This window comes from Penicillium malachiteum (assembly GCF_028827825.1).
Source record: "Penicillium malachiteum strain IBT 17515 chromosome Unknown utg000001l:1.0-8184562.0:1.0-8186909.0, whole genome shotgun sequence".
Classification (NCBI taxonomy): domain Eukaryota; kingdom Fungi; phylum Ascomycota; class Eurotiomycetes; order Eurotiales; family Aspergillaceae; genus Penicillium; species Penicillium malachiteum.
This window is the reverse complement of record NW_026643094.1, coordinates 136,314-164,072: the sequence shown is the minus strand read 5'-3', so window position 1 is coordinate 164,072 and position 27,759 is coordinate 136,314. Positions and strand designations below refer to the sequence as shown.

The 27,759-nt window shown below is 47.5% G+C and overlaps 9 protein-coding genes across 9 annotated transcripts; 3 read left to right on the top strand and 6 right to left on the bottom strand.

Moving 5' to 3' along the window:
• Window positions 1-106: 106 nt before the first annotated feature.
• N7483_000062 (nucleobase cation symporter-1 family protein) lies at window positions 107-1,954 on the bottom strand (the record flags this gene model as incomplete). Its single annotated transcript, XM_057083500.1, has 3 exons — window positions 107-1,015; window positions 1,113-1,753; window positions 1,819-1,954. The coding sequence occupies 3 exons, from the start codon at window positions 1,952-1,954 to the stop codon at window positions 107-109; spliced, it is 1,686 nt and encodes a 561-aa protein (XP_056949649.1).
• Window positions 1,955-2,284: 330 nt separating this feature from the next.
• N7483_000061 (uncharacterized protein) lies at window positions 2,285-3,121 on the bottom strand (the record flags this gene model as incomplete). The annotated part of the gene is made up of 1 exon (XM_057083499.1): window positions 2,285-3,121. One exon carries the CDS (start codon window positions 3,119-3,121, stop codon window positions 2,285-2,287), a length of 837 nt encoding a protein of 278 aa, XP_056949648.1.
• Window positions 3,122-3,780: 659 nt separating this feature from the next.
• N7483_000060 (uncharacterized protein) lies at window positions 3,781-4,485 on the top strand (the record flags this gene model as incomplete). The annotated part of the gene is made up of 1 exon (XM_057083498.1): window positions 3,781-4,485. One exon carries the CDS (start codon window positions 3,781-3,783, stop codon window positions 4,483-4,485), a length of 705 nt encoding a protein of 234 aa, XP_056949647.1.
• An 855-nt stretch (window positions 4,486-5,340) lies between these two features.
• Window positions 5,341-5,726, top strand: N7483_000059 (uncharacterized protein; the record flags this gene model as incomplete). Its single annotated transcript, XM_057083497.1, has 2 exons — window positions 5,341-5,345; window positions 5,450-5,726. The coding sequence occupies 2 exons, from the start codon at window positions 5,341-5,343 to the stop codon at window positions 5,724-5,726; spliced, it is 282 nt and encodes a 93-aa protein (XP_056949646.1).
• Window positions 5,727-6,423: 697 nt separating this feature from the next.
• Window positions 6,424-8,558, bottom strand: N7483_000058 (putative G1/S-specific cyclin Pcl5; the record flags this gene model as incomplete). The annotated part of the gene is made up of 2 exons (XM_057083496.1): window positions 6,424-8,054; window positions 8,120-8,558. Coding segments are annotated over 2 exons (2,070 nt in total), but the record flags the coding sequence as incomplete, so codon positions are not given.
• Window positions 8,559-10,730: 2,172 nt separating this feature from the next.
• Window positions 10,731-12,322, bottom strand: N7483_000057 (putative aminotransferase; the record flags this gene model as incomplete). Its single annotated transcript, XM_057083495.1, has 8 exons — window positions 10,731-10,780; window positions 10,848-11,355; window positions 11,420-11,497; window positions 11,557-11,718; window positions 11,752-11,871; window positions 11,944-12,073; window positions 12,127-12,160; window positions 12,238-12,322. The coding sequence occupies 8 exons, from the start codon at window positions 12,320-12,322 to the stop codon at window positions 10,731-10,733; spliced, it is 1,167 nt and encodes a 388-aa protein (XP_056949644.1).
• A 582-nt stretch (window positions 12,323-12,904) lies between these two features.
• N7483_000056 (uncharacterized protein) lies at window positions 12,905-13,608 on the bottom strand (the record flags this gene model as incomplete). The annotated part of the gene is made up of 2 exons (XM_057083494.1): window positions 12,905-13,528; window positions 13,594-13,608. 2 exons carry the CDS (start codon window positions 13,606-13,608, stop codon window positions 12,905-12,907), a joined length of 639 nt encoding a protein of 212 aa, XP_056949643.1.
• Window positions 13,609-14,642: 1,034 nt separating this feature from the next.
• N7483_000055 (uncharacterized protein) lies at window positions 14,643-17,540 on the bottom strand (the record flags this gene model as incomplete). The annotated part of the gene is made up of 1 exon (XM_057083493.1): window positions 14,643-17,540. The coding sequence occupies one exon, from the start codon at window positions 17,538-17,540 to the stop codon at window positions 14,643-14,645; it is 2,898 nt and encodes a 965-aa protein (XP_056949642.1).
• A 2,900-nt stretch (window positions 17,541-20,440) lies between these two features.
• N7483_000054 (putative tRNA-splicing endonuclease) lies at window positions 20,441-27,031 on the top strand (the record flags this gene model as incomplete). The annotated part of the gene is made up of 3 exons (XM_057083492.1): window positions 20,441-20,463; window positions 20,519-26,855; window positions 26,921-27,031. The coding sequence occupies 3 exons, from the start codon at window positions 20,441-20,443 to the stop codon at window positions 27,029-27,031; spliced, it is 6,471 nt and encodes a 2,156-aa protein (XP_056949641.1).
• Between the last annotated feature and the right edge of the window lie 728 nt (window positions 27,032-27,759).

Here is a 27,759-nt window from a genome sequence, read left to right as displayed (position 1 = left end):
ACCTAGGTACCTCTGTGCCCATGCATATGTATTGATTCCAAGATATCATATCCATATACATCCATAATAGCACTTGAGTACATGCCCAGGTGTACTATGCATGACCCTAGACAACTTTCTCAGAAGACTGAAATCCCCCAGCAGCCTTGCTATCTATAGTACTTTCTTTATCAGCACTATAGGGTGTTTCCACTCCCTCAACCACAGGCGCACCGCTATTCTCCTCATAAACCTCATCTGGCAGAATGGCTCGCTCAATCTGAGTTTCTTTGGCTGGGAACCACAATGATAACCATATGTATACACCCGCTGTCGAGAAGAACCCGAGTAGCCATCCGAACTGATACGGATGCACACCCACACCGACACTGATTGACGGATTCACTGCATTGATCAATCCTGGTAAACTTGGTACAACACCAACCAGGAAGGCTACAATCGCGCGCCAGTTGACACCAGAGACAATGTGATCGGGAAACCCAGGTATAGTGCATTCATAGCGATAGGTCGGGTTCCACGGTTGGTATAAGGCTAGTGAATCATATCTTTGACGATTGATAATCCAGTAATCGAACAACATGATTGAAGCGATAGGTCCTAGGAAGATAGCGTAGGCAGACATGAAATTTAGGAAGTTATCTGCCGATTCAAGGATCTTCCATGGAACAAGAGCCCAAGATAGAAGTGCGCAGAGGAGTTGCCCACGTCGGATATTCAGGAATTGAGGAGCTAGTGCTGTGAAATCGTTTGCGGCTGAGAGCGAATTTGCGGAAATGTTCACACCTAACGAGGCTAGTGCGAAGGAAAACCCGCCGAAGAATCGACATGCACGGTTGGGCCAGTAGCTCATCAGTACTGTTGGATCCCATGGAATTGAACTAAGGTTGTAGTGCGCCTGCCCGGCAGAAGAGGCGGCGATACCAATGAAGGAGATGAAGGTGAAGATTATAGGGAGCATGGGGATGTAGAGGAGTTGCCACCGGGGACTGACTCGAGAATAACGAGAGAAATCGGACTATTAGATGAACCAATTGTTAGTTTGTCTGTTTTATTCTAAGTAGTATAGGAGTGGGAGAGGCCTGGGTATGATTTGCATGGTTTGTCAGACGTACCTGATTCACACTCAGAGTGGCATAATTCCCAAGAACAGAGGTCATATTCACCAAAAACAACCAGCTATACTTCGATCCTGAAACAGAAGCTGATTGCTCCTTGAAGATATTGCCACCTCCCTTCTCAGCAACAAAAGCCCAGATCAAGATCGCCAACCAGGTGATAGGGACAAGAATTGATTTCACAGCGAACAACCAGCGCAGTTTGTTTGGGTGCAGACAAAGAAAAGGGATTTGCGCCAGCCAGAAGAGAAATAATGCGACCATTCCATTGGTCGTGATACCCTGGTCTTCGGGAATCGCATTATGAAGATTAAGATAACTGGGCCAGATAGCTCCAATCATGACGCGAACGGCATTTCCACCATTGATATTCTGGATGGCAAACCAGAAGACTGCAAGAATCACACGTGAGATAATAGGGACATAGGAGCCCCAGAATCCCCAACTGGCACGCGCGATGACGGGGAATGGAACGTGGTAGATTGCACCGACAGTTCCGTTTCCAGCGATCACGAAGGACATGATAAAGAATGAAATGGCAACAATCGCAATCGCCTCTTTATAGGTGAGTCCTACAGAGATGATACTGCTAGCGAATTCCCATGTTGCTGCGTTGAATGCATCGGAGATCCAGTAAGCTAGGGGTGGTTAGCTATAACTTGAACTAGTCTTCACCAATGGACATTGAGACCCAACTGCCTACCTATCAAACTGGCCACACCCCATTTACGTGCAATCAAAGGAATAGGATCAAGATCTCGGTTCGTCCATCGCGCATTGCCTGCTGCGAAGGCTGACTGGGCCTGTGATACCCGGAGTTGCGGCCGGGAGAGGCGCATTTCTATACTGATATGGGAGCTTAGCTCTGTAGTATGATTCAAGGAAGAAAGTAATAGATCAATCTAGAATCAGATTAAAAGACCCTGATATTTCCCCGCAAAGATCGGAGGATATATAAGTTATTAAGTAGTAACTCGCATGATAACCTCCTCGCTATCTGAATGACGACGTTGATAAGAATGATAAGGCATCCTTGCAGATAAGCGACACTACCAATCAAATTTAACATGCGCTTTGACATGCATACTAAAAGGACAATCTTATATGCATATCGGCTCATATTACCACTGCGGAGTCCTCCGATCATATATGTAAATTAATGATATAGTTCACTCCTTATCTTCCCCGGGAAGTCGCACATCTTCCCATCCACGTCCATCACCAACCCCATTCTCACTCTTATATCGTCGGATACCCTTCCACTCGTTAATATCAATCCAGCCAATATGCTGCACGTCGCCGAATCCACCAATCCAGTATGCTTGAGTAACTACCATCCGAGCCCAGAAGCTCGAATGTGGTGAACCAGATGCACCGGGTAGCCAGACCTTCGCATCGGGATGAGATTTGAGGAAACACTGTTCCAGTTCGGCGGTGTTATAGTTTGAAAGTCCAGGAAGAGGATCGAGGTATCCGAATAAAGTTACTCGAGGCAGCGCAGCAGGGCTCAGAGGTAATCCAGGGTAAACAGGTCCAGCTTGGTCAATGTGATCCCACCAGTCAAGCTCAAGACTGAAGTTAGAGGCGGTGCCAATATTCTTGAATGTGGTTGCGACGCGAAGGGCGAGAATAGTTGGGTCACCATTATCGGAATGAGTAAGTTCCGAGGGAAGAGCTCCATCACAGTCGGCGATATATTCTCTTAGACCGATGGGGAGACCGGCAATCGAGGCAGGAGAACGGGCTGATGGTGGGAGTGGATTTGGGAAGACGGTGGAAATCACTCCCGAGGAGGACTTGGCGAGGAGTCGACGGGCCATAAGGGTTGACTCAAACCATGAAGGACGAGTCAGGGTTTCTATATCCTCGGGTAGTTCAAATCCTGTGGGAGTATTGGGAGACACTTCTTTGTATCCCAGGACAGCCTGTAGGTCGAGAGGGATAGCTGAGACGTGCGTGAGGGGCAACGCGCACAAAGCGAGGAGCCCAAAAACCTGGGGAACCATGATGTCCAAAGTGATCGAGATATTTCCCTTGAAGCTGTGAGAATTTCAAGGTAAAAGTGTAGAGGTGCAAAGGTGTAAAGTGTTAAAGAAGATTAAGAGAGAATCATGATGCGGAGAACGCGGAGTCCGCATCGCCTGATCTTATCTGATCACCCCACTTGGTCGGCTGATCTTAGTTTCAGTTGACTCTGTTGTCTTCACTTTTCTTTTTTATAGATACGATATACTAAACCTTCTACTTCGTATATTATGCTCAATTATTGGTTATTCTTCAGAATTTCAATTTATCCTGTTACGACAGTCACGTGTAACCTTATGGTCTCAAAGAAACAGAAAATCGGTCCTACTCTTCAACATTCAAATGTTGTTCTTTCCTGAATTTTTTAAGTCTTCCAGATAAATTTATATACCGTAATTGCTGCAAAAATATAACGAAAATACGTACTGTATATGGAAGGGACTCGGCTTGGCACGTGCATCGGAGATGATACATCCCTGCAGAGCTCGCTAGTCGCGACAATTCTGCAACAACAATCATTTCGAATACGCGACAACTTCGCTCACAGATCAAATGGATTGCTCCACCTTGAACCCTCCCGATAATCAAACAAATCATGCTTCAATACCTAACATGAGTCCCACCTTCGAACGACATAGCGATGACAGCGAAAGCGAGGAAGGTGACATTGGCGAGTGGTCTCCAAGTGACGGGAGTATGTCCATCAGTATCACAGTTCAACTCCTATTTCAACAACAGCTACAAAATTTGGAGAAATGCAGCGATGCCACGTCCTGGCGCTTCCAATTCTGCTTATATTCACATCAAACCTTTCCTGGATTTATTGGATAATGTTCCTTCATTCTTCCATGAACCCCCAAAGGATATCCGGATACTCAGTGGACGCAAAGGTCCGCTGGCTCTACGTTCATCTTTTCAGCTCCAAACAGTGGACGATTTGGAAACGGACTGCCTTGAACGCTCGAAGGCTTTTGACTACTTTCAGGTTCTTGCTGCTCACTCACCCACGATTTACAAAATTACCACAGAGGCTTTGCCATGTGAAAGACTTCCATCATTTAACCTCAACTTTGGTTATTTGAGTAGCATTATTCTGGCCTGGTCGTATATCATCTCTGCTCGCTGGGTCGAGATACTGAAGCGAGCTGGCTGGAACAGTTCGATGCTACATTCTCACGACGCGCAGACAACTGACTCCTTTTGGAACATGATTATTCAAGGTCATTGGGTTACTAAGTGTCATTGGGTTTCCAAGCATGCTAAGGAGAAAACATTTTACTCACCTTGGATGATGTCTGAGCGATCAAAGGAACATATCAAATGGTATGTCATACTTCAGTACTGATAGAATTCCAGCGTTAGCGCTGACAAATGGCAGTGCGAATTGGACTGAAGGTTCCCTCAATTCAACAATAGCATTCAATATACTCTTGGACTTTTGCATATCCAAAAACCTAGTGCTTGAATTCATAACAGGGTTTGCTTCTGTCTTGATGAGCATATCTCAGGATGGTATACCTCCACCACAACTTGCTCCGCCAACCCTCATCTCACATTGTCCGAACCCCACTTCCAAAGGGGACCCTGTCTTTCACAGGATGTTGGAAACTCTTGATAAATCCATGTTTCTCAGTTCCACCATGCATGCTTTTGATTCACTTCTATACAGTGCTTTCTTCGATCCTTCTGTTGCTTGCAACTTACTTGGGGCTCATTCCTCGGGTGTAAAGGGAGCTTTCTGTCCATTGAGACCAGACTGCTCTTCAGATGAGATTGATTTTCGGAGATTATCATCTTCAATGATCAACCAGGCGCCTCATTTGACCCCGCTATGGATTTCTGTCATCTGCACAAGGCAAGCACAGTCGTTCATTAATCGTGCCCTTAATATACTACCACCGATCTGTTTACCTGCCGCATTTTGGACAAATACTACCCAGTCATTCCTTCAGTTTGTGGATCAGTCGAATACTTCAGACAGCTCAAATATTCCTCGTGCAAAAGAATTTCAGATCTCTTATTTTTGCCGACCTGATATTTCGGTGCCTTGGTCACCCTCTCCTCCCTTTGGCTTGACAATGATCAAAAAAAACCTTAGTCTTGAGGTTAAAGAACATCTTTGAGCATGATCACAGACCCCGGTCTTGGAGAATCGACTGGATTTTAGTGTCAGGCGAGAAAACACCGGCAAGCCCACAACATGAAGTGAATCTTAATTCTTGCACTTTTGATCAGGTTGACACCAAGACACCTTGTCAAGAGTGAGTGAAAGATTTCTTTTTACAATCCATATACTAATAATGCTTTAGGCCTCAATGGGTGAACATGGAGACTGCAGACGACCAGTCATTCGATGCAACGTCTCGACTGTTTAACTGGCACAGATATCGCGATCATGGTCTTTGGCTTGAAGATAGAAATGTGAGCATAGATGATGTACGCCGTATTCAGTTGCATCCATGGATAGAGGACATTTTCAGTGATGGAGATGACCCGATAAAAGAAAATCCACGCCCAGAGATTGATCTAGAGGCTATCTTGAAATGGTGTCATGAAATTGAAGACCCGGATAGTGTTATGGAATGAGCACTCACCACACGGTCAAGATCCTAGAAATGGCGAAACAGGTGAATGCTTCAAGTTGGCACTGGCATGCGTCGACTGGCCCAACCCTCGGATTGAAAAGTGACCGTGAAGAGAGCGTCTTAAGTAGCAAGCACTGGAAGTTCAACATGTTACAAGAGTCATTACTGTCTACTGCATACTAAAACATAGAAATAGTGTCATCAGAACAGTACGATTGGCTATCCGTAGATGCGATTCCCCCGGACGCCTTGAATCCCGATATCCATGGCGCCCATCATTGAGGAAGAGTTAAGACCTCCAATCCTCCCAGCATAGGAGTTATGTAAGTTGAATAAAAGAGAAAACCTTCCCATAACCCCCCCACTCCATGCGCAATAAAAACAAGAAGAAAATATAAAAAAGAAAGATAGAGATGACGGGAAAGAAACCCACGTCCATCGTACACTTCGCGAAAAAAAGATTCGGTGAAAAAAAAAAAAGCTAAACTTGTTTCACACAGAGGATGATCGAGAACCCAGGAAGTAAAGAGGGCCATAGGGTATTTACAATATAAAATATAAGAAGCGGGTGATAATAAAAGGCAGAAAGCACGCAACCCGGGAATTCGATCATCTTGTGGAGGGGGAATCAGTCGGACGAAATGGAAGAAAAGACAGGCTTTTTCTAGACCCTCACGACAAAGGAAAAAAAGGACCGATCAGTTCAAAAAGTCCGCGCGTATGCTCGGATTTAAAGCGATCTTATGCGCTTCGCTGCCACAGCAAGCCCGTTTCATGCCAGCCGGGCCAGAGAGGGAAGATCCATCTCCAACGATAAACGAGCTGGCTAGGTTACCATCAGGCAGCACCGATGAGGCACCAGAGGCACCCATATCAATCAAATGACGGACATGGTTCTGCAATAGCATATCGTCAGATCCAGTGCGACCGCGTTTGCGACAATGACGTCTTTCGGGAGTAGCACCGGACAATTCGCAAAGACTTTGAGCAGCTTCACTCAGACTGGAGTCCAACGAGTAACCCGAGAGATCTGGAACAGAACTGGTCACACCACCCAAATAAGATTCAGGGGAGCTGTGCAGATCCGACAGAGAGCTCTCATCGATCGGGGAAGCAATAGCCAAGGTCTTGCGGCATTCCTTCAACATGTTGGAACAGCGCAGGGTAGCCTTGACTGCCAGTCGAGCTGGAGCGGGGGCACCCGCTCCAGAGGCATTTGACGAGACAGATGACGATCGCGAAGAACGAGACGACATAGTCGATGTGTCAGACACCATAGAGTCCGGGGACGAGGCGGATGAAACAGACGAGCTGGAACGAGCCAGAGAGGACCGACGAACTGCAGCCGGGTATCCATCGTACGAATGTGTTCGAGGGTAGAACGAGAGAGGCGGGCGCTGATCAAGAGTCGAGCGCGCCAAACCCAAGTTCTGTGCCTGAGACATTGCGGTACAGATGGAAGGACGGCGGGGAGCAGCACCGCATGTTGCCATACTCACAGCAGGAGCATTAGCCACATGGGCTTGAGGGGTCATCTGGGGAGTTGCCAGCATGGAGGGACGCGGAATCATGGGCGTGGGTAGGCTGGTCGCGTACTCCATTCGTGGAGTTGGTTCCAGAGGCCGGGGCAAATTCCGAGGGCACGAGGTCGCAAGGAGGTATTCGCTACTGGCGACACTACGCGGCGAGGGCGATTCCGACATTCCCAAATCCATACCACCCATGGCGGAGACCGGGGTCGTGGGCTGTTCCGGCTCGATCGTATCCAGCTCGGGGGTCAAACGAGGCAGGACGGAACGCCAGCAGTGGGCCTCCCCGAGAGGAGGACCGCCAGCACCGGGGGTCAGCTTGAGAACAAGGTCAGTCCAGCGCTGGAAGGTAGCCTCAGAGATATGCAAACGCCAACCAACCGCCTGGAGAAACATCAACTCATTTTGATTGATTTCCAGCGTATTCAGACCAGAGATCTTGCTCCAGGCCCGGGCGGAGTAGTTGCGATCTTGCAGATATTTGGAAGCTAGAATCAGTGCTGCTAAAAACATTCGACGACCACACTGCATGGCCCGCGTTGTTGAAATATCCCGAGGTTGTTCCTTGGTGAAGTCATGAGCGGGCACATGTTCCTTGATCTTAATAAGATAATATAAAGCCACCTGCAAAGTACTATAACTAGTACGTGAGCGACGGAGCGTTTCCTGGATAAACGTTCGGAGAGGGAGGACCCCCCTTAGCACCGGTCGCAGCATCACTGCGGGACGCGGCGGCAGACAGCGGCCAGATGATTTCCACAATCTGGGCAGCAGTGTCTTTGAAATGAGAAAAATAGAAGCTTAGCCAAAGGAACTGAAAGAAAAGAAAGGTTGGATGTTGAACATCCGACACAAAATAACTTACCAACAAGATTATCCACGAAATTCACCTTACGCTCTGATTGACGAAGCAAGCAGGGTGGTGGACGCGCGCCAGGACCACTAGTCGCAATACAGTTGGTGCGCCGAGGATGCATCCGCATCTCAGGCGGCACCGCAGTATCTTTGGCCGGAATGGTCTTTGCAAATGCGCGAGGGCAACCCGCAGTTCTCCCCGCCAACCGACCTTCCGCATCATTTTCCCAAATCACATCAACTGGATTAGTGGCTGTGGAAGAGATGGAACTCTGAGCATCTGAGAAAACAGAAGAGGAAGAGGAGGAGGCGGAGGAGGAGATCGAGGAGCCATAAGGGTGGGTTTGAGAGGTCTTTGATAAGCCTGGGTTTGACAAGTGCAAACCCAAGACGTCCATCCCCGACATATCCGACGCGATAGGATTCATGGAAGGCAAAACCGACGACGACTTTCACAACGCGACCGGGGAAGAAGGATGATCCGATTTTTTTTCAAGTATGATTTAACCGTTAAACAGGGAACCGGGAACGAAGGCCGAGGGGACAGAAGCCGTCTTTCTTGATAGGAAGGCGACGGCAAAGCCTAAATAGAGAGAAGCGCCAGGGTTGAGGCGTTTTCTGAAAGTGATTATGAGGGTGCCGGAGAGTAGTACCGGCGGAGGGAATGAGAAGAAGAAAAGGTGTAAGGTGTAAAGGTAAAGGGGAGGCGTAGAGGCGATGAGGTTTCAAAAAGATATAAAAGAAAAAAGCAGGTGAAGGAAACAATAACACTATATGAATCACAGTAATAGTCGTCCGATCACACCAGTGTTGCGGCTATCAGATTATATTATACCCCCGAAGAGACCGAAACGGTGTGGCGTGCTGGGGATGACTCGACGAGATGAGTAAATATCTAGACGAAAACGGAACCAGCGGCGAGGTAGGAATCGATAGCGGCAACACGGGCGATCGGGACGAAAGAGACAGTATACATTTTGAATCAAGACGGGACAAAAAGGAAGAGGCTTAAGGCACCCAACAGACCATGAACAAGCACACCGGATGAAGTAGTGCTTGTGCAAGGCAGTAGTGGAGTGTCTAGGCAGGCAAGATGGGGGCGGAGAAGGAAGGGTTTTTTCTTTTCGGTAGTATAAAGAGGAAAGTGGAGGAAATGGAGGAGAGGAGATGGGAGGCGAAATAGATAAAAGAGTCAAGAAGAGTCAGAGGATATTTAGGCAAAGAAAACCCGATGACTCCTAAGTCGGGTAGAGAAGAAAAGGGAAGAGATCGGGGGGAGAAGTTGACTAAGGAAGGTGGAGAGAGTGTGGCGAGGGTGGCGGGGAGGAACAGAGAAACTTGTGTGAGTCACATAACAGTAAGTCAAGTTGTATAGATATGATTTATTTTATTCGTATTATTATTCAAATTATATTCTAGATCAAATAGAAAAATGTAAAATATCAAAGATCATGAGACTTCATGATATGAGTGATATCTCTACTATGTACGGAGTAGTAGTAGTAGTACTCCGTACATACTACTGATATGTGGTATAGTAAGATGTAAGATACAACACTAATCTCTTATACAATGTATCCTATAGGTTAATAAATCAGATAATAATCAGAATATTAAGACTCATCAGAATATTCGAATATTCGAATAGAATAATCACATAATCACATATCCTATAATATAATCCTATAATCATATAATCCTATATACTACTATGTATAATGTCCCCGATATTCGGCTTGACTCATTCCGGTTCAACAACGTTGCCACGCTGTTCTCCCCTTTAATCCAATCAGCTTAAAATTCAAGTCAGGCCGAACTCGTTTTTTTTTATTACGATATTACGATATTACCTTACACATAAACCTACATAAAATGTATTATAAATTCAATAAATTTGATCTATTCTTGGAAATGCAGGTCATGCACTGCCATCGGTGGCCATAACCGGGCGCTTATTCAGATGCATATCATCCAAATGTCCACCGGGCACAGGGCACAGGGCTATGTACCAGTGTAGTATAATTCTAATAGATTCGGATCTTCTAGATATCTACGGACTACTCCGCACTTCAAGTTTAAAACTAATTACGACATGATTCTAATATAGTCACCGAACTAACTACTAGTAGTACTCACTTAGCCACTTGTTCATACGCTTGGATCCACTTGGGCTCATAGCCCCTTTCCCATTTTGGAAGAAGATCCAAAATGATGTCGAATCTGAAAGAATATTAGTTCATCATTTCCATTCTAGGCTTCAGGTTCTTTTTTCAGGCATACATACAGAATAGACTTACTCTCTAGGTAACCAGGTGTAGCACTGAGTATGTACTACTCACCGTATATCCATGCATCGGGTAATGTTGGGTAGATATCGTCGGCTATCCTAATCAGAACCATGGATCCTGATAATAGAAATGATAGTCACACAGGTACTGATTTATCATTCCAAGGTTCAAATCATGATACGATATGGGGAGATAATATGAGGAGATAATAGTATGGAGTAGATAAATAGCCCCCGGGGCCTGGAGAGCACACCACCTGGCACCTGAGCACACCGGGCACATGACCTCTTTGACTCATAACCTCCCACCTTGGAACTTGGAACTTGGAACACACTAAGCAAGAACTTCCTGTAACACCTTCACCAGTCCTTCAACTTCTGCCTCTGTTGCCTAGTTAGCCTCTACCTTGGCAAGAAGCATCACATAAACTCTAGGTAGAAATCAACTCACCCGTATTATAATGCAACAAGCTTACTCGCACGACCCCATCATCCACATCCTTCACCCCACATACCTCCTTCAGCAACCGATGGCTGTACATGTGCCCACTTCGGAATCCATACGAGGATCGCGCCTCCACCGCCTCCACTACTTGCTGGCTACCCATTCCCCGGACAAGAAAACTGATCACCGGCACACGGAGCCTCTGCGCCGAACTGGGTTCCCCAATGATCGTGATTCGCTCATCCCCCGCTAAATACGCAAGGAGGATCTGTTGAAGTCGTTCCTCGTGAGCACTCATCGCCGCCCACGTCGCGCTAGCATCCCGCCCGAAAAATTCAACGACGCGAGGGATACTTTGTGTCAGTTCGTAGTTTGCCGAGGCAAGATTCAACTTCAGGTCCAAGGTGTCCGTTGCCTTGAAAAAGTGGCCTAGAGTCTCAATTTCATCGTGGATGAGGGATGAGGCGTATAATTGTGCGAGGTGGGGTCCGTACACCTTGTACCAGGAGAATGCCTAATTCATTATGAGGCTCTGCGTTAGTGGGGAGATGAGCCTCTTTTGGTAGAGTATAACTCACGTAGAAATCCACTCCGAGGGCTTTCACATCAAATTGTCGATGCGGTGCGAGAGCAACCCCATCTACACAGAGAAGTGCCTATTTAGATTCATATCAGCATATCGAAAGGAACAGAGTAGATTAGCGTCTTCACGAACTCGAGGATAAGCGTGTACTGCATCGGCAATCTCACGGACTGGACTGATAGTGCCCGTGATATTCGAAGCATGAGGACAAGTTGCCAATCTAGTCTTGTCCGAAAGCAGGCTCTTTAACTCGCTGATATCGCAGATGGGGTTCTTGGGATCCGATGAACTCCACTAAGTTAGTCCGAGGCGAGCTGCAAATCGCACCCAGGGAGCTGTATTGGCCTCATGGTTGAGCTTGGATAAAATTAGCTCATCGCCAGCTTGGAACTTCAGGGCGCTTGAGAGGTTGTGAAGAAGCTGAGTGGTCGATACTCCGATACTGATCTAGCCTGGTATTAGCATATTGGTCTGGATCTTTGATATCTCTAAGCTCTGTTGGTTTCATTCAAATGTTACCTCTTCTGGTTGCGCATTGATGAAAATTGCCGCAGCCTTGTATCCATCTTCCTGAGCAGTGGTAGAAACTCGAGAGACTGGATATGTAGCTCCAAGTTGAACGTTCGAGTTCAGCAAGTAAGATTGAATGCTGGAGAGTGTCAGTACATACCATGTTGTTGTGATCTATATCAAAATACTTACGACTCGGCTACTGTACCAAGTACTTGACTTCCTGCTAGAGAAAAATCATATGTAAATCTTTCAAATCGGTCTTATCTCACCTCCAGGGCTCTCAGTTTGAGATCCATTTACCAGCATTGTCCATATAGATCTGCTTCTGCTGCAAAGCCGGGAAGTAACCCCGGGCAGTCTTCACATCAAAGGTTTCGCTTGCCATGGTGTATGATAATTGGACTAGCGTAACGTTGGTTTGCGTATAGAAATGAAACTTGAGATTGAAATGAGGATTGGAGATACGACTGTCGGAAGAGGGGTAGCACGCTGGTGGAGTTACGTGGTAGATAAACGGATTTGCTCCGACTTGAAGACCACTTGTTTCCAAGGTTGTACTAGTATTACCTTGGATTAATTGTAGCGAGTTCTGTACTGCAATAAGATCATGGTGGCCTGATACCATACATCTACAGTCAAACATGAGGTTACTAAGTATGTCTGGATATACCTGCCAGGTGGTAGTACTATTGAACCAACATTCCAACCTTGGAAGGTTGATGATATCCCATGTAAGTTCTCCATTCAAGACGTCAACCCACTTATATTATCGGAGTAGAGAAAACATTGAAACTACAGTATATGAAATAAATGCATGAATGCAAATCTTGCTTCGATCGGGTATATGTAAAATCCAAAGCCAAGCCCATATACAATCATAAAGAAATAAATGAATAATCACAGAGAATCTCCAAACCAGCGACAGTCACTAAACACCGAAATGTTCATCAAACGATCGAGTTCTAAATTACCGAGACCGACCAACCCCAGTGCCAGGACCACTGCTCGCATGCGAGGCATCGTGCACAACACAGAGCAGATACTTGCGATCCGGCACAACGACAATCTCGTGTTTCCGAGTACGCATCCGCAGCAGTTTCACCTCTTCGTCCTCTTCCCGACTAAGACTGTCGCCGTCTCGGTCCTCCTCCCGTGGTGTACTGGTTCCGTTTGTGCCATAAGATCCGTATTCCCCGTCCAGACCTGTAGTGGTCGATGTATGATTCTCGCTTGATTGCTGAGTCTGAGATACAGGTCGCGAGAGGGAAACGCCCAGCGCAGAGGCGCTTGAAACAAAGGCAAAGATGTGAGCGGCGAGTGCCTCTGTCTGCGAAGGTTGGTATGTAGATGGAGCCGGTGCACCGGGAGAAGGAGGAGTGGAGTCGGAGGGTTGAGATGATGCGACGGGTTCGGTGGGAGGGACAGTGATAGGAGCAGGGCGAGATTGACTACCCTCCTGGATGGCAAGTTGACCGGTACTTTGAATGATGGAGCCGTCTTTGCGGGAGAGAATCAGGGTGGATTGTACGCCCGGTCGGGAAGTCAAATGGGAGAGCAGTGCGGTGACATGTTGTGGCACCTGTTGTGATCGCTGTTGAATCTCGGTTAGTCTTGTCCGTTCCATAAATTCAAGGTCTTAGGACGATAAGGGCTTACTGGTGGGTTGGCCATCTTGATTTCTGCGGGGAAGGAATGAGAGAGATGAAAAGGAGATGAAGACAGTGGGGATGGATTAGAACACAGTGGATCTCATGGCTCGGTCGGAGTTATCAAAATTGCCCTGCTATCTGTACTCAACAAGGACACAATTTATAAATTTGAGTAGGCTTTCAAGGGTTAACTCTTAGATCTTTGGAGTGTTGTTATCGTGAAATAGCTCCGAGCTGCGCCCAAAATAAATGACTAAGCATATCACAGGGCTTACCTAGTGTAGTGGGGTACCCTGTCCCCTACTACACGTACCGTGCTAAGAATTACCGTTTGGTTACATCTCTGTTTTGTCATGTTTTCAGTCCCGTCTTTGTACGTACAAGAATGCCCGTCGTTATAGTCTAGAATACACACTCCTACACATCTCTCATCCCACCCCTACGGGGTAGTCCGGCCACACCGTACATGTTGGTTGGTGTTATCCATTCATGCTAGCTGGATCGACCCGTGTATCTAGAATACACTGCCTAACGGTTCCCCTCTTCACTAGGTAGATGCGCTAACTATACAAAAGAAATTATATTTTATCTGCTATGATGGACTCGGATTTTCGATGAAGATCTTTATAAATACTATGAGGATGATTGGAAGATAAGATTAATAGGCTCAAATAGCATTGTTGAAATAGCTGAAAAGAAGTATTCGTGCGAATGAGATAAAAATGGTATAAAAATGGTATATAGGTAAATCCTCAATGAGGTTCCAAAATTCGATCTGAAGCAAGATGAAGCAAAAAGTGGTATCTTCGAATGTAAATGTAATCAGGATGACATGAGTGAGTGCGTTTTCGCAATGAGTATAAATCAATAATAAAGCCAATCATCAAGGCTCCAAATCTTGCAACAGAGATCATATCGGGTCGTAGTGACAGGGAGAAGTCAAATCAAAGCATCATAGATGGAAGAGAGAAATAAAGATGAAATCAAAAATTGAGAAAGGAAAAATGGGGAAAGCGAACGGGACAAAAAGTTTTGAACGAAAGATTTCGAACTGTATCAGCGGTGTCGACTCATAGAGTGGACTCCGCCGATACTTGACTTGTCAGATAGCCAGCCGGCTTCACCATCCTCAAACATGTTTTCCAGTTGACGAGTATTTGCTCGAGCATCACGAACGGATCCCGGTGTGTCGAACCCGCTGAGTTCACTACCTCGAGAAGAACTCATCCAACTGTCTGGTCGCGGTGCGAATCGTCCTTGGTAGGAGTTGCTGGCTCCTGCGGCATTGAAATTAAGAGGAGCGGCAGATTCATGGAGATCAATGTTGGGCTTGATACCCGCATTCAGAGCTGCCATGAGAGCTGCCTGAAGAACCTGGTTTTGGTGTTCAAGCTTAGCGATTCGATCCTCAAGGATCTGATTCGCGGTCTGGCTGGAAGTTGGCACGCGGTGACTACTGTGAGAGTCACGCGAGCGCATGGTAGACTGAGAATAGGCGGACTGTGGAGATAAAGACTTGTCGGCACCATTATTCTTTCGGCCTTGCGGCGTCGAGGGTCTAATTGGGCCTGGATAGCGTAGTCGGCCGGGGCGACTGCGCCCATCCGCAGTTTCATAGCCACGCCGCACTGTTTGGGCTCGTGGCTTCTGTGTCTGATTTTCGTCGATGAGAAGTGGCCTTTGTTTCCCTCCACTGGGACCAAATGCTTCGTCATCGGAGGAAGCAAGTGGAGATTCAGCTTTAGCAGAAGAATGCTCAAATGATGACTCGGGGATACTCTCATGGCGCAGACTGCTTCGAGAGCTGTTGCTGCGGGAGATCATCGAGGCTCGATGACTATGAGGACCATAACTCATGTCCATGTTCTTCGAGTGGTTGGCGCTACTGCTGATAGGTGCTGTGTAATTGCGATGGACCATGCGCTCTGTGGATTGCTGTAAAGTTGGCTCTGCGGGAAGAGATGCAGTGGGAGGAGGAGATGGAAGACCGAAGGGAAGATGTTTGCGATCAGCGCGGGGGTTGATGTGTAGTCCCTTGCGCGTCGCTCGCTTCCCATGGGGCTTCTCGGGTAACTTCCCTAGCACGGGAGAGTCGGCCAAGGGTTGGCCATTGGCAACTTGATCGTCGCTGCGGTCTGGGCTCTCGGGAAACTCCTGGATTCGAGATACACCAATGCTTGAGGAACGTCGTCTTGGTGTGCACTGTTCTGGCGAAGCTGACTTGGGTCGTTCTAGCGTTGTTTGAGGCGACGATTTTTCGTCGTCATCGTCTGACGACCGACCGATGCTGGTTTGACCAAGTACTGTAGCAGGACGTGTATCAGGATCGCGAGGTGGTTCCTCAGCAATGGGGGATGGCTGCGAATTCTGGATATCGCAGATTTTGGATGCAGACCGGATTGCTCGTACTGTAGAAGGTATTCTCGAGTCTACAGGAGGAGCAAGGGTGTTGGGTTTGGGGATAGATGGCAATGGTCTGGTTGGTGCTGGCAGAGGAAATGCCTTCAAGGTACCCATAGCCAGCGAAGGCGGACGCGACTTTCTTTGTCCTTGAACAGGCTCTGGGACAGTTTGTGGCCTTTTGACCTCAGTGGAAGGCGAGTCGGTGCTAATTGCAATGCCCATAGCACCTGAACATGTTGGCTCCTCTTCATTCTTCGTGGAAGCAAGCGAGGCTGTCTCGGTCTGCGGCCGTCGCATCTCCAAAGATGCTCTGGGCTTCGGCGACTCTGCACTGACATCAGACTTCGCTGGTGGAGCAGTCTTGGTGGTGGTTTGATATCGGGGTGTGCCTGACAGTCTCCAAGCATTCTTACTGGAGATACGAGGAGGTGCCACATCTGGAAAAAGTTTCAAGGAGGGTGGCGAGGGAGTGTTCCCAGGTGGGTTGGGAGGTGAGTGGCTTGGTGCTTTGGGTTGTTGAGCAGTTTGGGCTGTATCCGGTTCACTTCCAAGAGACTGCTCTGTTGTGGTTGTCGCACTGATGGATGGAATACTTGATGGCCGAGAAGAAGCTTGACTGTCTTGATCGACGATTCTTGTGCTCGATTTGATCGAGCTTGAAGGCCGTGAGAGCTCATCATCTTTGAGTCCACTTGCTTGAGTACCAGCGACAGAAGCCGACGATGACATTGATCTATCATTGTCTCGTGAACAAGCCTCCGATGATGGTCGCGGCATGGACAATGCAGACGTGGAAAGCGATGAAGGGATCGGAGAGCCGCGAGAGACGAGTGCATTGGGAGTTGAGGGCTGATAAGGAGGTGGCGATGTATCATCGAATTCGGATAGTGAAACTGCAACATCGAGCATGGAACCAAAGTCGTCCAAGTCCAGTGACGCCAAGCGACGCTTTGGATCATTTGAGCTGCGATTGCTATCGCTCCTGCTCAGCCATGGCCGACCAATTGCTTCGACATCCTGCTTCTTGGATTTCGAGAATTTTCGCTCCAAACTATTCTTTGGCCAATCGAAGCTGGTCTTCGATCGGTCCATGCTGTTCTTCGGTCGGTCAAGACCACTCTTGGGTTTCGCGGAAGACAGCAGATATCCTTCTCGCTGTAGTGCCTCTATCTGCTTCTTATTTTCGTCAGACTTCGAACGAGGTAAGGATGACTCCTTTTTCTGACGTTGTGTGAACTGCAGGAGGCGTCGATGTAAAGGCTTAGATTGCTCCTTCAAGGGGATGATAGCCAAATCGTTCATCGGTTCCTTAGGCTCTGGGGACACAACGGTTGGCAATGCTGTTGTGGAGTCTGGGGAACCAATTTTTGGTGATTCGGATGAAGCCGCTGGCAGGGGCATGTTTTGGGTTTGAAAGAAGCGAACAAGGTCTGACAAGCTCTCGTTTCGGGATGGTCTCTCTGCCATCCCAGCTGACCGAGCCTGGGGTCGTGGACCACTTCCACGGGTGCGAGCAGAATCTGGAGAGCTGGTAATACTAGAAGATGGCATGCTTGTATATCTGCGTTTGCCTGGAGGATCGCGCCGATAAGTGGGAACGATAGGACTCGGTGCTATGTCCCAATGATGCATGCGGGCATCAACTGATCGGCTTCGCAATCTGACCGGCTGCGAGGCTCATGAGGGATGGTGTATTGAGAAACAAGCTATAAAAAGGGGGCAGAGCCTTGTCTAGTATTAGTCCTGGAGATCTATGTTCTGCCAGTTGTCCTCATCTTAAGGAAGATGGAAGCTCACCTATAGCATTCACGACACCAAGTAACTGGCGGCGTTATTTGAACAACTTGAAATGACCGCAGTGGCCGGTGGAAGATATTTAGGCGAGAATAATGGAGAACGACAGATTGTATGTACAAAAGTCACCCATGGACCCTCTGTATATACAATTGATGATGGGAAGGGGATCAGGGTGACTGAAATTGGTCGAAACGAACGAAGAGTACTGGAAAGAAAGCCAGCTGAGACGAGGCAACCGGATGGGACGAGCCGGGGGGGTTCTTAAATCACAGGCTTTTGAAAAGGTGAGCTGTCTCCTCCCCTTGAGGAGAGAGGGGGCCCCAGTATGTATGTATTCCTAATCCTGGAATCGGCGATCATGATGCAGGACTAGTTCGGACCCGCTCTCGGAAAGCAGATAGCCTGTGCAAAGGGCACATCCAGCCGAAGCTAAAATCATTAGTACAAGAAAGCAGGCGTGTCAAGTATCCCTCGAAAGGGGAACCATGATATCCACCTTTCGCATGATGTATCTGGTGCAACCAGAGGCGGCCATATGGGTGGATCGAACGACTCCGCACAACAATATGACACAGCAGGTAGTGAGATTGGCAAACTATTCCGACTTCGCCTAGTCCTGTCACCAAGAAGTGGATTCTGATTGGATCTGCAATCGAATAACGACACCGCATAATCCCATAATCCCTCTGTTTCCCATTGTTGTGCTACCATAATCGCATGGCCACGCGCTTTGAACTTGAACAGGTTGGGTACTTGAGATTTCCATCTGGCCCTCCCCCCTCTCATCAAGTTGTGCCTCACCAGATATGCACAAGCAAGGGGCGAATGACCCGGTATTTTGGGCCGAGTCCCTTCTCTTTCTCTACCATTGAGAGTGAAAAAAGTATAACCCCCATCGAGATGTGAGCTATCACTGGCAGCTTTCCATCTTTGCCGGAGCGGGTGTTCGCCATCCGCAGATCATGTCCAGGGATCCCCGGGACGGGTAGAGACAGTGGATCGCAAGATTGAATACCCAACCGGGCTCATTTCAGTGAGTTTTCTTTTCATGGAACCAGTTCAATCGGAGCGGATCCTTGACTCAAGACTCAAAGAGAGTTTTGGAGGGGGAGAAAGAACCGGGTCCTTGGATCGTCATTAGGTATAATTACACACACGAATTTACCATTACCTAGATACGGGAGTACTCCCGTTTACTTCAGATCTATCACCCTTGCAGCCTTTTTTTCCTTTTCTGATCCACCTACTTCATAGCGATCTAAAACAACTCCCCTTTATTTATGGGTTTTTATCTTCCCGAGCTGCACGAACGTTTGTACCGTTTTTTTTCTTTGCACAATGGTACATAATTACTAGTATGGGTTTTCGGTAAGAAAAGTGGACATGCAGCCCATGTGCTAGTATAATAATCAAAAGCAACCACTGGCATTTCAGCAACGCCACTACAATAAGGATTCAAAAAACAAACATGATAGCCTGAGACATTGGGATGACATAAAGTCTGATTAAAGCAATCATCATATAGAATGAGGGGCAAGTTCATTTCCTGCAAGACACAAAAACGATGTGTCAATCCTAGTAGAACTCCCGAGGTCCACTCTGCTGTCAAATCCACACATCCACGCATCCACGCATCCGAACACGAATCTTGGTTTGGATCTATCTGGAGGTGGCTTTTTTTTTCTTCTTTCCTTCGTCCCGAATTGCCGTGTTAATTGAGGGGCTGAGGGGCTGATATCATACTATTTTATAAAATTGTGCCAGTGCTTATCAACATTACTCATAAAGTACGAGGCTGCAACCTCAGATAGCGGGATGTTTGAACTTCCAACTTTCAAGGTTGAAGTGATACTACCTGAGCAGTCAACTAGGTGGTCAAGGTTTCTGCTTATAAACTTGAAAATTCAAGTTCAAGAATTTAACCTTGGAACTGTTGGGTTTATACTAAATTAGCACTTGAGTATATGACACATGCATCCACCTGTGTACCTACTCAAGTAGGTACGACGTCTAGGTAGTAGGTAGTGGTATAATATCTTACATATAGTGCCACATTGGCAGTCAACTGGTGTCCATGGGTATCTACTAGGTAGGTAATAACACTATCTACTAGTATAGCACTTGAGTATTCAAGCTGCCAGGTGGCCAGCAGGTTGACTTTAGGCTACATATTGAATATTCAACCAGTTGACCTTGGAAATTAGGCAAGTGCCAGTGTATATACTGAAATATTCAAATGTTGTGACTGCCCCTTGTATATACAAGCAGGCACCCAGGCATATTATCACTATAAATGTAAACCGTCAAGTGAGAGTTACTCTTCTTCTTCCACCCACCCATCTCTTTCGCAGAATCAAGTTTAACTTGTACATCACCCTCTACTTTCCAATCCTCCTTCCTACACTTCTCCTTCTTTTTCAATTGCCAGTGTTAACGAACCAACTCAACTGCAACATTTGTCAACTAACTCCATTCACGCTAAGCCTCATAGGGTGAAATTGAACACGTGACCTCTTCACACACGACGCGTCGCGACTTATCTCACCGCCTTGGACTCTCTTCCAATCATACAGCTTCATTCAAAAGGTTTCCCTCATCTGGTGAAAGGCGTGAGGTGCCAAATCAAACGCCCATCAACTCCAAAAGGTGTAGCCATGGAGTTAGTGGATGCCATTGGGTAAGTCAGATACTCTAGACATTCTACTGATTTTGGAACTAACAGGTGATGGTAGAGAGCTTAAGGCTCTTCCGGAAGGCATCCACCTCTTATGCCCACGACAGGGCGGAACAGACTTCGATCGGTATGAAGATTTGACCCAGATCAAAGATGGAAGGAAGGTGGAGGATATGGTCTCTGAGGCCACATCCAGAAAACAGAAATTCCTCTCCTCCTTGCGAATCCTGGCCTATAATGCGGATGGGACGGAAGAGCAACAATTACAAAACTGGGTTTTGAGCCGCCTGGATCAGTCGCTGGAGAACTGTGAGCTCTGTATCAAAGAGTATTACACTGGCAAGGTCTGGCTCATGGAGCTCTTAAAAGAAGAAAATTATCAAGAGGAGGATATCGACGCCTTTTTCCAGCAAGTCGACGAATGGGATATTAAACGAATCACACGAAATTTGGCAACTGCAACCGCCCAACTCCAGGCAGTCCCACCGGACAAGATTGCACTGGATATTTTGGACCGCCCGGCGTTGCTTTCGATTTTCGAAACCTTGAGCTGTGAGGCTATACTTCGTAATGACAGCCTTCTTCAAGAGCACTTCGACGTACCATTCAAGCTCATCCAGTCGAAACGGACCCTGAAGATTTCTGACTATGTCCCCGCGGTCACTCACTTTCTCTTCGATTCGACTTCATCACGAAGCTTCTGGGCTATCTCATCATGGACTCGTTACGATCGGCCACCGAATACCTTGGAATTTGAATGGGCCGTGCGGGATGGGCTTCTCAGCGCTTTACGGGCTGCCTCTCAACAACCTCCACAGCTGGCGGTGATTCAACGGCTATGGCGTGGCATGCAGTTGATCTTGAAGAAGTTGAAGAAAGAACAGATCACATATCAACTCCGTGCCCTGGAGATCGATCCATGCCGGCTGTGTGTTGATCACTTGGCCTTTCCAACTCCTGGGTTACGTTTTCTTCTGACCACCCTGCAGATCTTTTTGGAGAAAGCGCCCGTGGATTTCTGGGATGCGATGCAGACAATTTCGCCTCAGGCCTTGATTGAACACATCTTCCATAACCCTCAGTTCAGTGCCTTCTTGATGTCAGTTCAACAGGGTGAGCCTTGGGAAAAGTCCGTACTCAAAGAAATCCTCTCGTGGATCAGTCCATTCTTGACGTCGCTGAAAGGTGCTCATCAACCATCGGCCTGTAGAGCCTTGGCTTTGCCCTTGTTGAAGCGGTTCCAGAATCCAGAACTCCCCAACTTGGCTCGGTATCATTGTTTCCGCTTCGGACTACAAAGCCTCTTGCAAACTCTACGATTCTTCACAGATGATGAAGCTTCTCGTGGTTCAGTTGCACGAGTCGTTCTTAAGGAGACCATGGGGATCTTGGAGGATACCATTCGTATCATTCTCACGCCCCCGAAATTCGAGATCGCCGATGATTTGCAGAAGGACATTTCTTCGCTGTGCATGGATGTTGTTCGCAATACGCTGGCTCTTGAATGTCAGTCATTGAAGAGTGACTACGAGGTCATCCTCAACCAGGGAACTCTTTCACATGGAGTTTCCACATACTCTGCACCCATCTGGGATGCGGTGATTGAACATCTCCGTCCCGATAATGTTGCGCTGTCGAAGTCTGCTCTTCTGGGAATTCTCCCCCTTGTGGGACTGGAAAAGTTCCCTAGCAGAGGTGAAGATAATCAGGAGAAGACTCACTTCAACAACATCTACAGCCACCTGACCCGTCTTTCATGTCAGATCATTGAACGACTGGCTGATTTCCCCCCGGAACATTTGAACGATTTGTTCCAGTACCAAGACACCGCGAGCGCATTGATTTCCACGCTCTTTGCTGCGGACCTCAACACCTACCAAGCCTCTGTTGACCTGATCAAGAATTTCAGCGGTCAGTCAGCTCGTCAAGATGCTATCTCTCATCTCCTTCAAAAATTCTTCCTGCCGACGATGTACGGCCTCAGTTGGTCATTCCGCCGAATCTCCAACATGAAGACATTTGCACCTGCTCCACGTATGCTTCATACTGGTACCGACCTCGTAGAGATTCTTTGTAATAGCCAGACCGGTATTCTTCGAACACGCACTCATGTTGATCGTCGAGAGGTCCTCTCACTGCTTAGGCTATGGGAATTTCTGTGGTCCGCCTTGACGACCATATTCAATGAGACTGAAGCGTGGCATATTCGAGGAATTGATAAGTCTACTATGCTAGAATTCTGCCGAGATACTATTCAGTTCGCAGATTATCTCTTCGATCAATATGGTGTGTTTTTGGGAGCAGTCGGGGAGACCGAATTTGCCGAGAAGTCATCTTCACGGGCATTTCTTAAGTCTCCTACGGATACTATGAGTACTATGGTGAAATGGCTTAGACTTAAAGACGAGTATTTGGCCACAACTTTAGTTGGTCTGGTGTCGAAAGTTCTAAGGAGGTTGGGAGGGTTGGATGTTCAAGTGAAGCAAGATGCAGTGAATGTGGTGGAGGGCGTCGCAGTGAATGGAACCATCAAAACAATCCTCACGCCGCGTGACAAAGCTGAATTGGTTCGCTCCCTTGAAGCATACTACAAGAGGCCTGTTGTCACTGCGTCCACTGCTTCACTGAAAAAACAATCTTCTATTACTGCGTTTGCTAAACGGTCTGATGTCTCAAGCCCAACCTCTCATCCTCCAAGTGATGACGATTTTGATGACATTCCTGATTCTACTCTTCTTGAACTTTCTCGTTCTGTTGAATTGAACAAAGATCGTCGTGCTGCTCAAGCATTAGCTCAAGCAAAAACAAAACGTGTATCCTCCTCCTCGTCCGCGATGGTGGCTTCCGCTCCACACGCGGCCCTCGGTCCCTTGAAGCGTGGCGTACCACCACCCTCAGCCCGTGCCACTCCCAATGATGCGAAGCATGTTCTATCCTTCCGTGAGAAACGCGAGCGTGAAAAAGAGGCCAAAAAGCGACGTGATCAAGCCGAATTGGCGCGTCTCAAGGGTCATTTGCCTTCTCATGGCGTTGGTGGACAAACTGCGGAGCAAGGCTCAGGCCTAAAAGGTATTGGTATTAAGGGTAAAGACCATGCAATTCCTGTGGATAGTATGATGGTTTCGAGCGGTTCTGACACAGATTCTTCGAGTGAAGATGAACTTGATAAAGAATTATTCGGCGCAAAGAAGAAGCCCGAAGCCGTCGCTGCGTATGAACGAAGCAAGAAACAATCCCTACAGCAGATGCCCGTGAAAAAGGTTCGACGCCATCGTTCTGCCAAGGATATGCGTGCCCGCTTGGCCCCGGATCTTTCGTCTTTGCATCACAGTATCCTAGGCTGGGATTATTTCGATGCTGGCGACCAACCTCCTAACACAGGTCGTACCGATTACACCCTGGTCTCTAACACATTCCGGTCCCCCGATGACTACCAGGCCACGTTCCAGCCCCTGTTGATCCTCGAAGCCTGGCAAGGATTTCAGCAGGCCAAGGAGGAAGGCCCACCCCGTCCGTTCGAAGTGAAAGTTATGTCCCGTTTAAATATTGATTCCTGGGTCGAATTCAGCACCCAGCCCGTCGGTGTACCCAATAAGGATTTCACCATCGGTGAAGGCGACCTCCTTTTGTTTTCAGTCTCTTCCAATCCCACTGCGGATGAGAAGGCAGGACACGTCCTTGCCCGTGCGCAAAATGTTAACCGTAAAGGTGGCAAAAATGAAGTTACCTACCGTGTGAACCCAGCAAGTCCATCCAACAGATTTGCCAATACTGTAGCAACAGGCATGACACTCTGGGGAGCTAAAGTCACATCTTTAATTCCCGTGGAGCGCGAATTTGGAGCTTTGAGTGCCTTGCAATACTATGATCTATGCGAGGAGATTGTTCTGGCCAAACCGTCTCCCATTCTCACCTATGCAGAGTCGACGATGCAACCCATCATGAACAACTACTCAATCAACCTTGCTCAAAGCAAAGCCATCAAGTCTGCCATTGACAACGATGGCTTCACTCTCATCCAGGGTCCCCCTGGATCCGGTAAAACCAAGACCATCACTGCCCTCGTGGGCAGTCTCCTCAGCAATGTCCTCGAAAAAGCCGGAGTCTCAATTGGCACGGGCTACAGTGCTGCGCGCCCTCCAGCGGCGCGTAAGATTCTTGTTTGTGCTCCCAGTAACGCAGCCGTGGACGAACTTGTTATGCGTTTGAAGTCGGGAGTTAAAACCATCCATGGTCGCGAGGAGCATATCTCTGTTGTTCGTCTCGGAAGAGGCGAGGCTATGAATTCCAACGTTCTCGATGTCAGCCTCGATCATTTGGTTGCTGCGAGACTAAACCAGGATCCTCCCACTGGCACCAAGGTCGACATGAAGAAGCTGTATGAAGAGCACAAGAATGCCGACATCAATTTCAAGGATGCCCGGTCACGTCTCGATGAATGCCGAGCCAAGGGTCTTCCAGCACCGGAAGAGCTTGAGCGCCTCTTCGAACTTCTCAAGAAGCAGCGAGCTAAGCTTAGTGCAGATATTGACAAGGGTCGTGATCAAACACATACACAGGCCCGTAACGCCGACCTTCACAAACGACGCGTTCAACAAGAGATCATTGACCAAGCTCACGTCATATGCACTACTCTCAGTGGATCTGGCCACGAGATCTTCCAGTCTATGAGCGTTGAGTTTGAAACCGTCATTATTGATGAAGCCGCTCAGTGTATTGAGCTAAGTGCTTTGATCCCTCTCAAGTATGGTTGCGCGAAATGTGTACTTGTCGGTGATCCGAAACAGCTGCCGCCTACAGTTCTCTCCAAGATGGCCTCCAAATTCCAGTACGAGCAAAGTCTTTTCGTTCGTATGCAGAAGAACCATTCCAAAGACGTGCACCTCTTGGATGTTCAATACCGTATGCATCCAGACATCAGTCGCTTCCCAAGTCTTACCTTTTACGATGGTAAACTTGAGGATGGTCCCAACATGGCGGAACTCAACGCACGTCCCTGGCATCACAGTGAACTGCTTACCCCATACCGATTTTTCGATGTCCAAGGCATGCATTCGAGTGCAGCTAAAGGTCACTCTCTCATCAACTACGCTGAGCTTTCTGTCGCCATGCAGCTGTATGAAAGACTGACCAAAGATGTCACGAACTACGATTTCACGGGCAAGATAGGTATCATCACACCTTACAAGGGTCAACTCAGAGAAATGAAACTCAAATTCGCTTCGCGCTACGGCGAAGATATCCTGAAAAAGGTTGAATTTAATACTACCGATGCGTTCCAGGGTCGTGAGAGCGAAGTCATCATCTTCTCTTGTGTTCGTTCCTCGCCTAAGGGTATTGGTTTCTTGGCCGATATCCGTCGTATGAACGTCGGTTTGACTCGTGCCAAAACCTCCTTGTGGGTCTTGGGTAACTCCCAGTCTCTTGAACAAGGTCAATTTTGGAACAAGTTGATTCAGGATGCGCGTGCTCGGAATGTTTACACGTCAGGAAACATTCTCCGAATCCTTGAATCGCCCCAATTCACCGGGATCAAAGAAGAAGAAAGAATCATCGAGCTCGACCCTGAACCTATTGCATCTGAAGCCCCCGCTACTCCTGCCGAATCTGTCTCATCGGCTGCTCCCTCTATCCCTCGCCCATCCTCAGCTTCTATCGGTCTTGATTCTCGATCTGTATCGGTCTCTGCCTCGCAGCGGGGTACACCTCCCATCCCCCCGCCTGATGGACCATCTGGTGGCGCAACGGGCTTGGATGAATCCAAGATGTGCGGTATCTGTGGCAGCGCTCAACATTTCACACACAGTTGTGACAATGATGGAGCCAAGGACGCTGCTCGTGGAACATGCTTCCGATGTGGACGAAGTGGCCACAGCAAATTGCATTGCACAGCTGATCGCTGTAGCGAGTGCGGCCAGTTTGGTCATACTTTCTTCAAGTGCCAGAATCCTAGATCCATCTCGAAGCATGAGAAGAATCGTATCAAAGAGGAAGAAGCCAGGTTCAAGGCGATGCAACAGCAGAATTCGGATCGTCGCCGAATGACTCAAATGGGGCAGCACGACCGCAAGGTTCCGAAAGTTCAAGCCACCACCACCGAGCAACCTACGTCTGATGGAAATTCTGGAGCCAAGCGCAAGCGTACAGACACTTCGGCGCCAGAAGCCCCGAAGGCAACACGCCCTCGAACCGAGAATAAAGAGAATCCACCAAAGAATCCGACTAAAGACCCTAGAGGACCTCCTCCACCTCCTGTACGGTTAACCAACAAAATCATCCTTCGTTTCAATACTGACAAGTCCCAGGGTCTCATCAAACCGTCTCGAGATGGTCCCGCATATTCTAATACAACACAAACCCCACAGGGAGCCCCAACGGGACCCAAGGCGGTGACGGTAAGTTCCATTCAATTTAATCTTGAAACTTGGATCATCAGATCATCCCTGACAATTTTTTTTAGACCAATGATGCCGGTCCTCCCAAACCACGCCCAATGGTCCGTAAGAAGAAGGAGGCTGATCCCTTCATTCGACCAAGACCAAGACAGCAGCAACAGCCGCGTCGACCATAAGAGTTCAACGATTACCATTATCCCGCTCTGATTTCCGGGATTCAGCCTAGCGATCTTCATTGTCACTTACTTAAACTTACGCAAAAAACAATATGATATCTCAATTTCACGTTCTGTTTTGCGTAGAGTTCTATGTGCTTCGTCCTACTGCTAAGGCCTTGAATTTTGGAATCTGAAGTTTAGTTACTAGCAAGTCCTTGCGAGAACATGGGCTTCAGGTCCATCATGTTTACTTCAAAAGTTGCTATTCAAATGTTCAAACGCAATACTACTAACATCATGTACATAGCCTTTGATTTGCCATGTGCAGTATGATCTGAGTTGTTGCTAGTCTATGCTTTGAATGTTTACTATGCTACTAGTACATTAGTTTACAAAAGCACTTGAGCAGTTGTCGAACGAAACATTAAGATACCAAGATTGCGTCTAATTAAATTGATCATTCTAAAACTTGAAGCGAAGCCATATAGTAGAGAGATAATGTAATCCAATAGATGAGTTGGTATCTATGAGAAAGAGTCGCAGGTATGTGACAATACATGTGACTGTGCAGAGGTGATAACAGGAAGGAAAAGGAGAAAACAAAAGGAGAATGGGAGAAACCGAGGTGAAGTTAGGAAAAAAAAAGTACGGACAAAATATGTAGTACATAATGATGGATCAAGCAGGAACTAAGCCTATAAAAAAGTGATTGATGAAGAGTTAGGGGGTAGTCAAGAGCCATATGA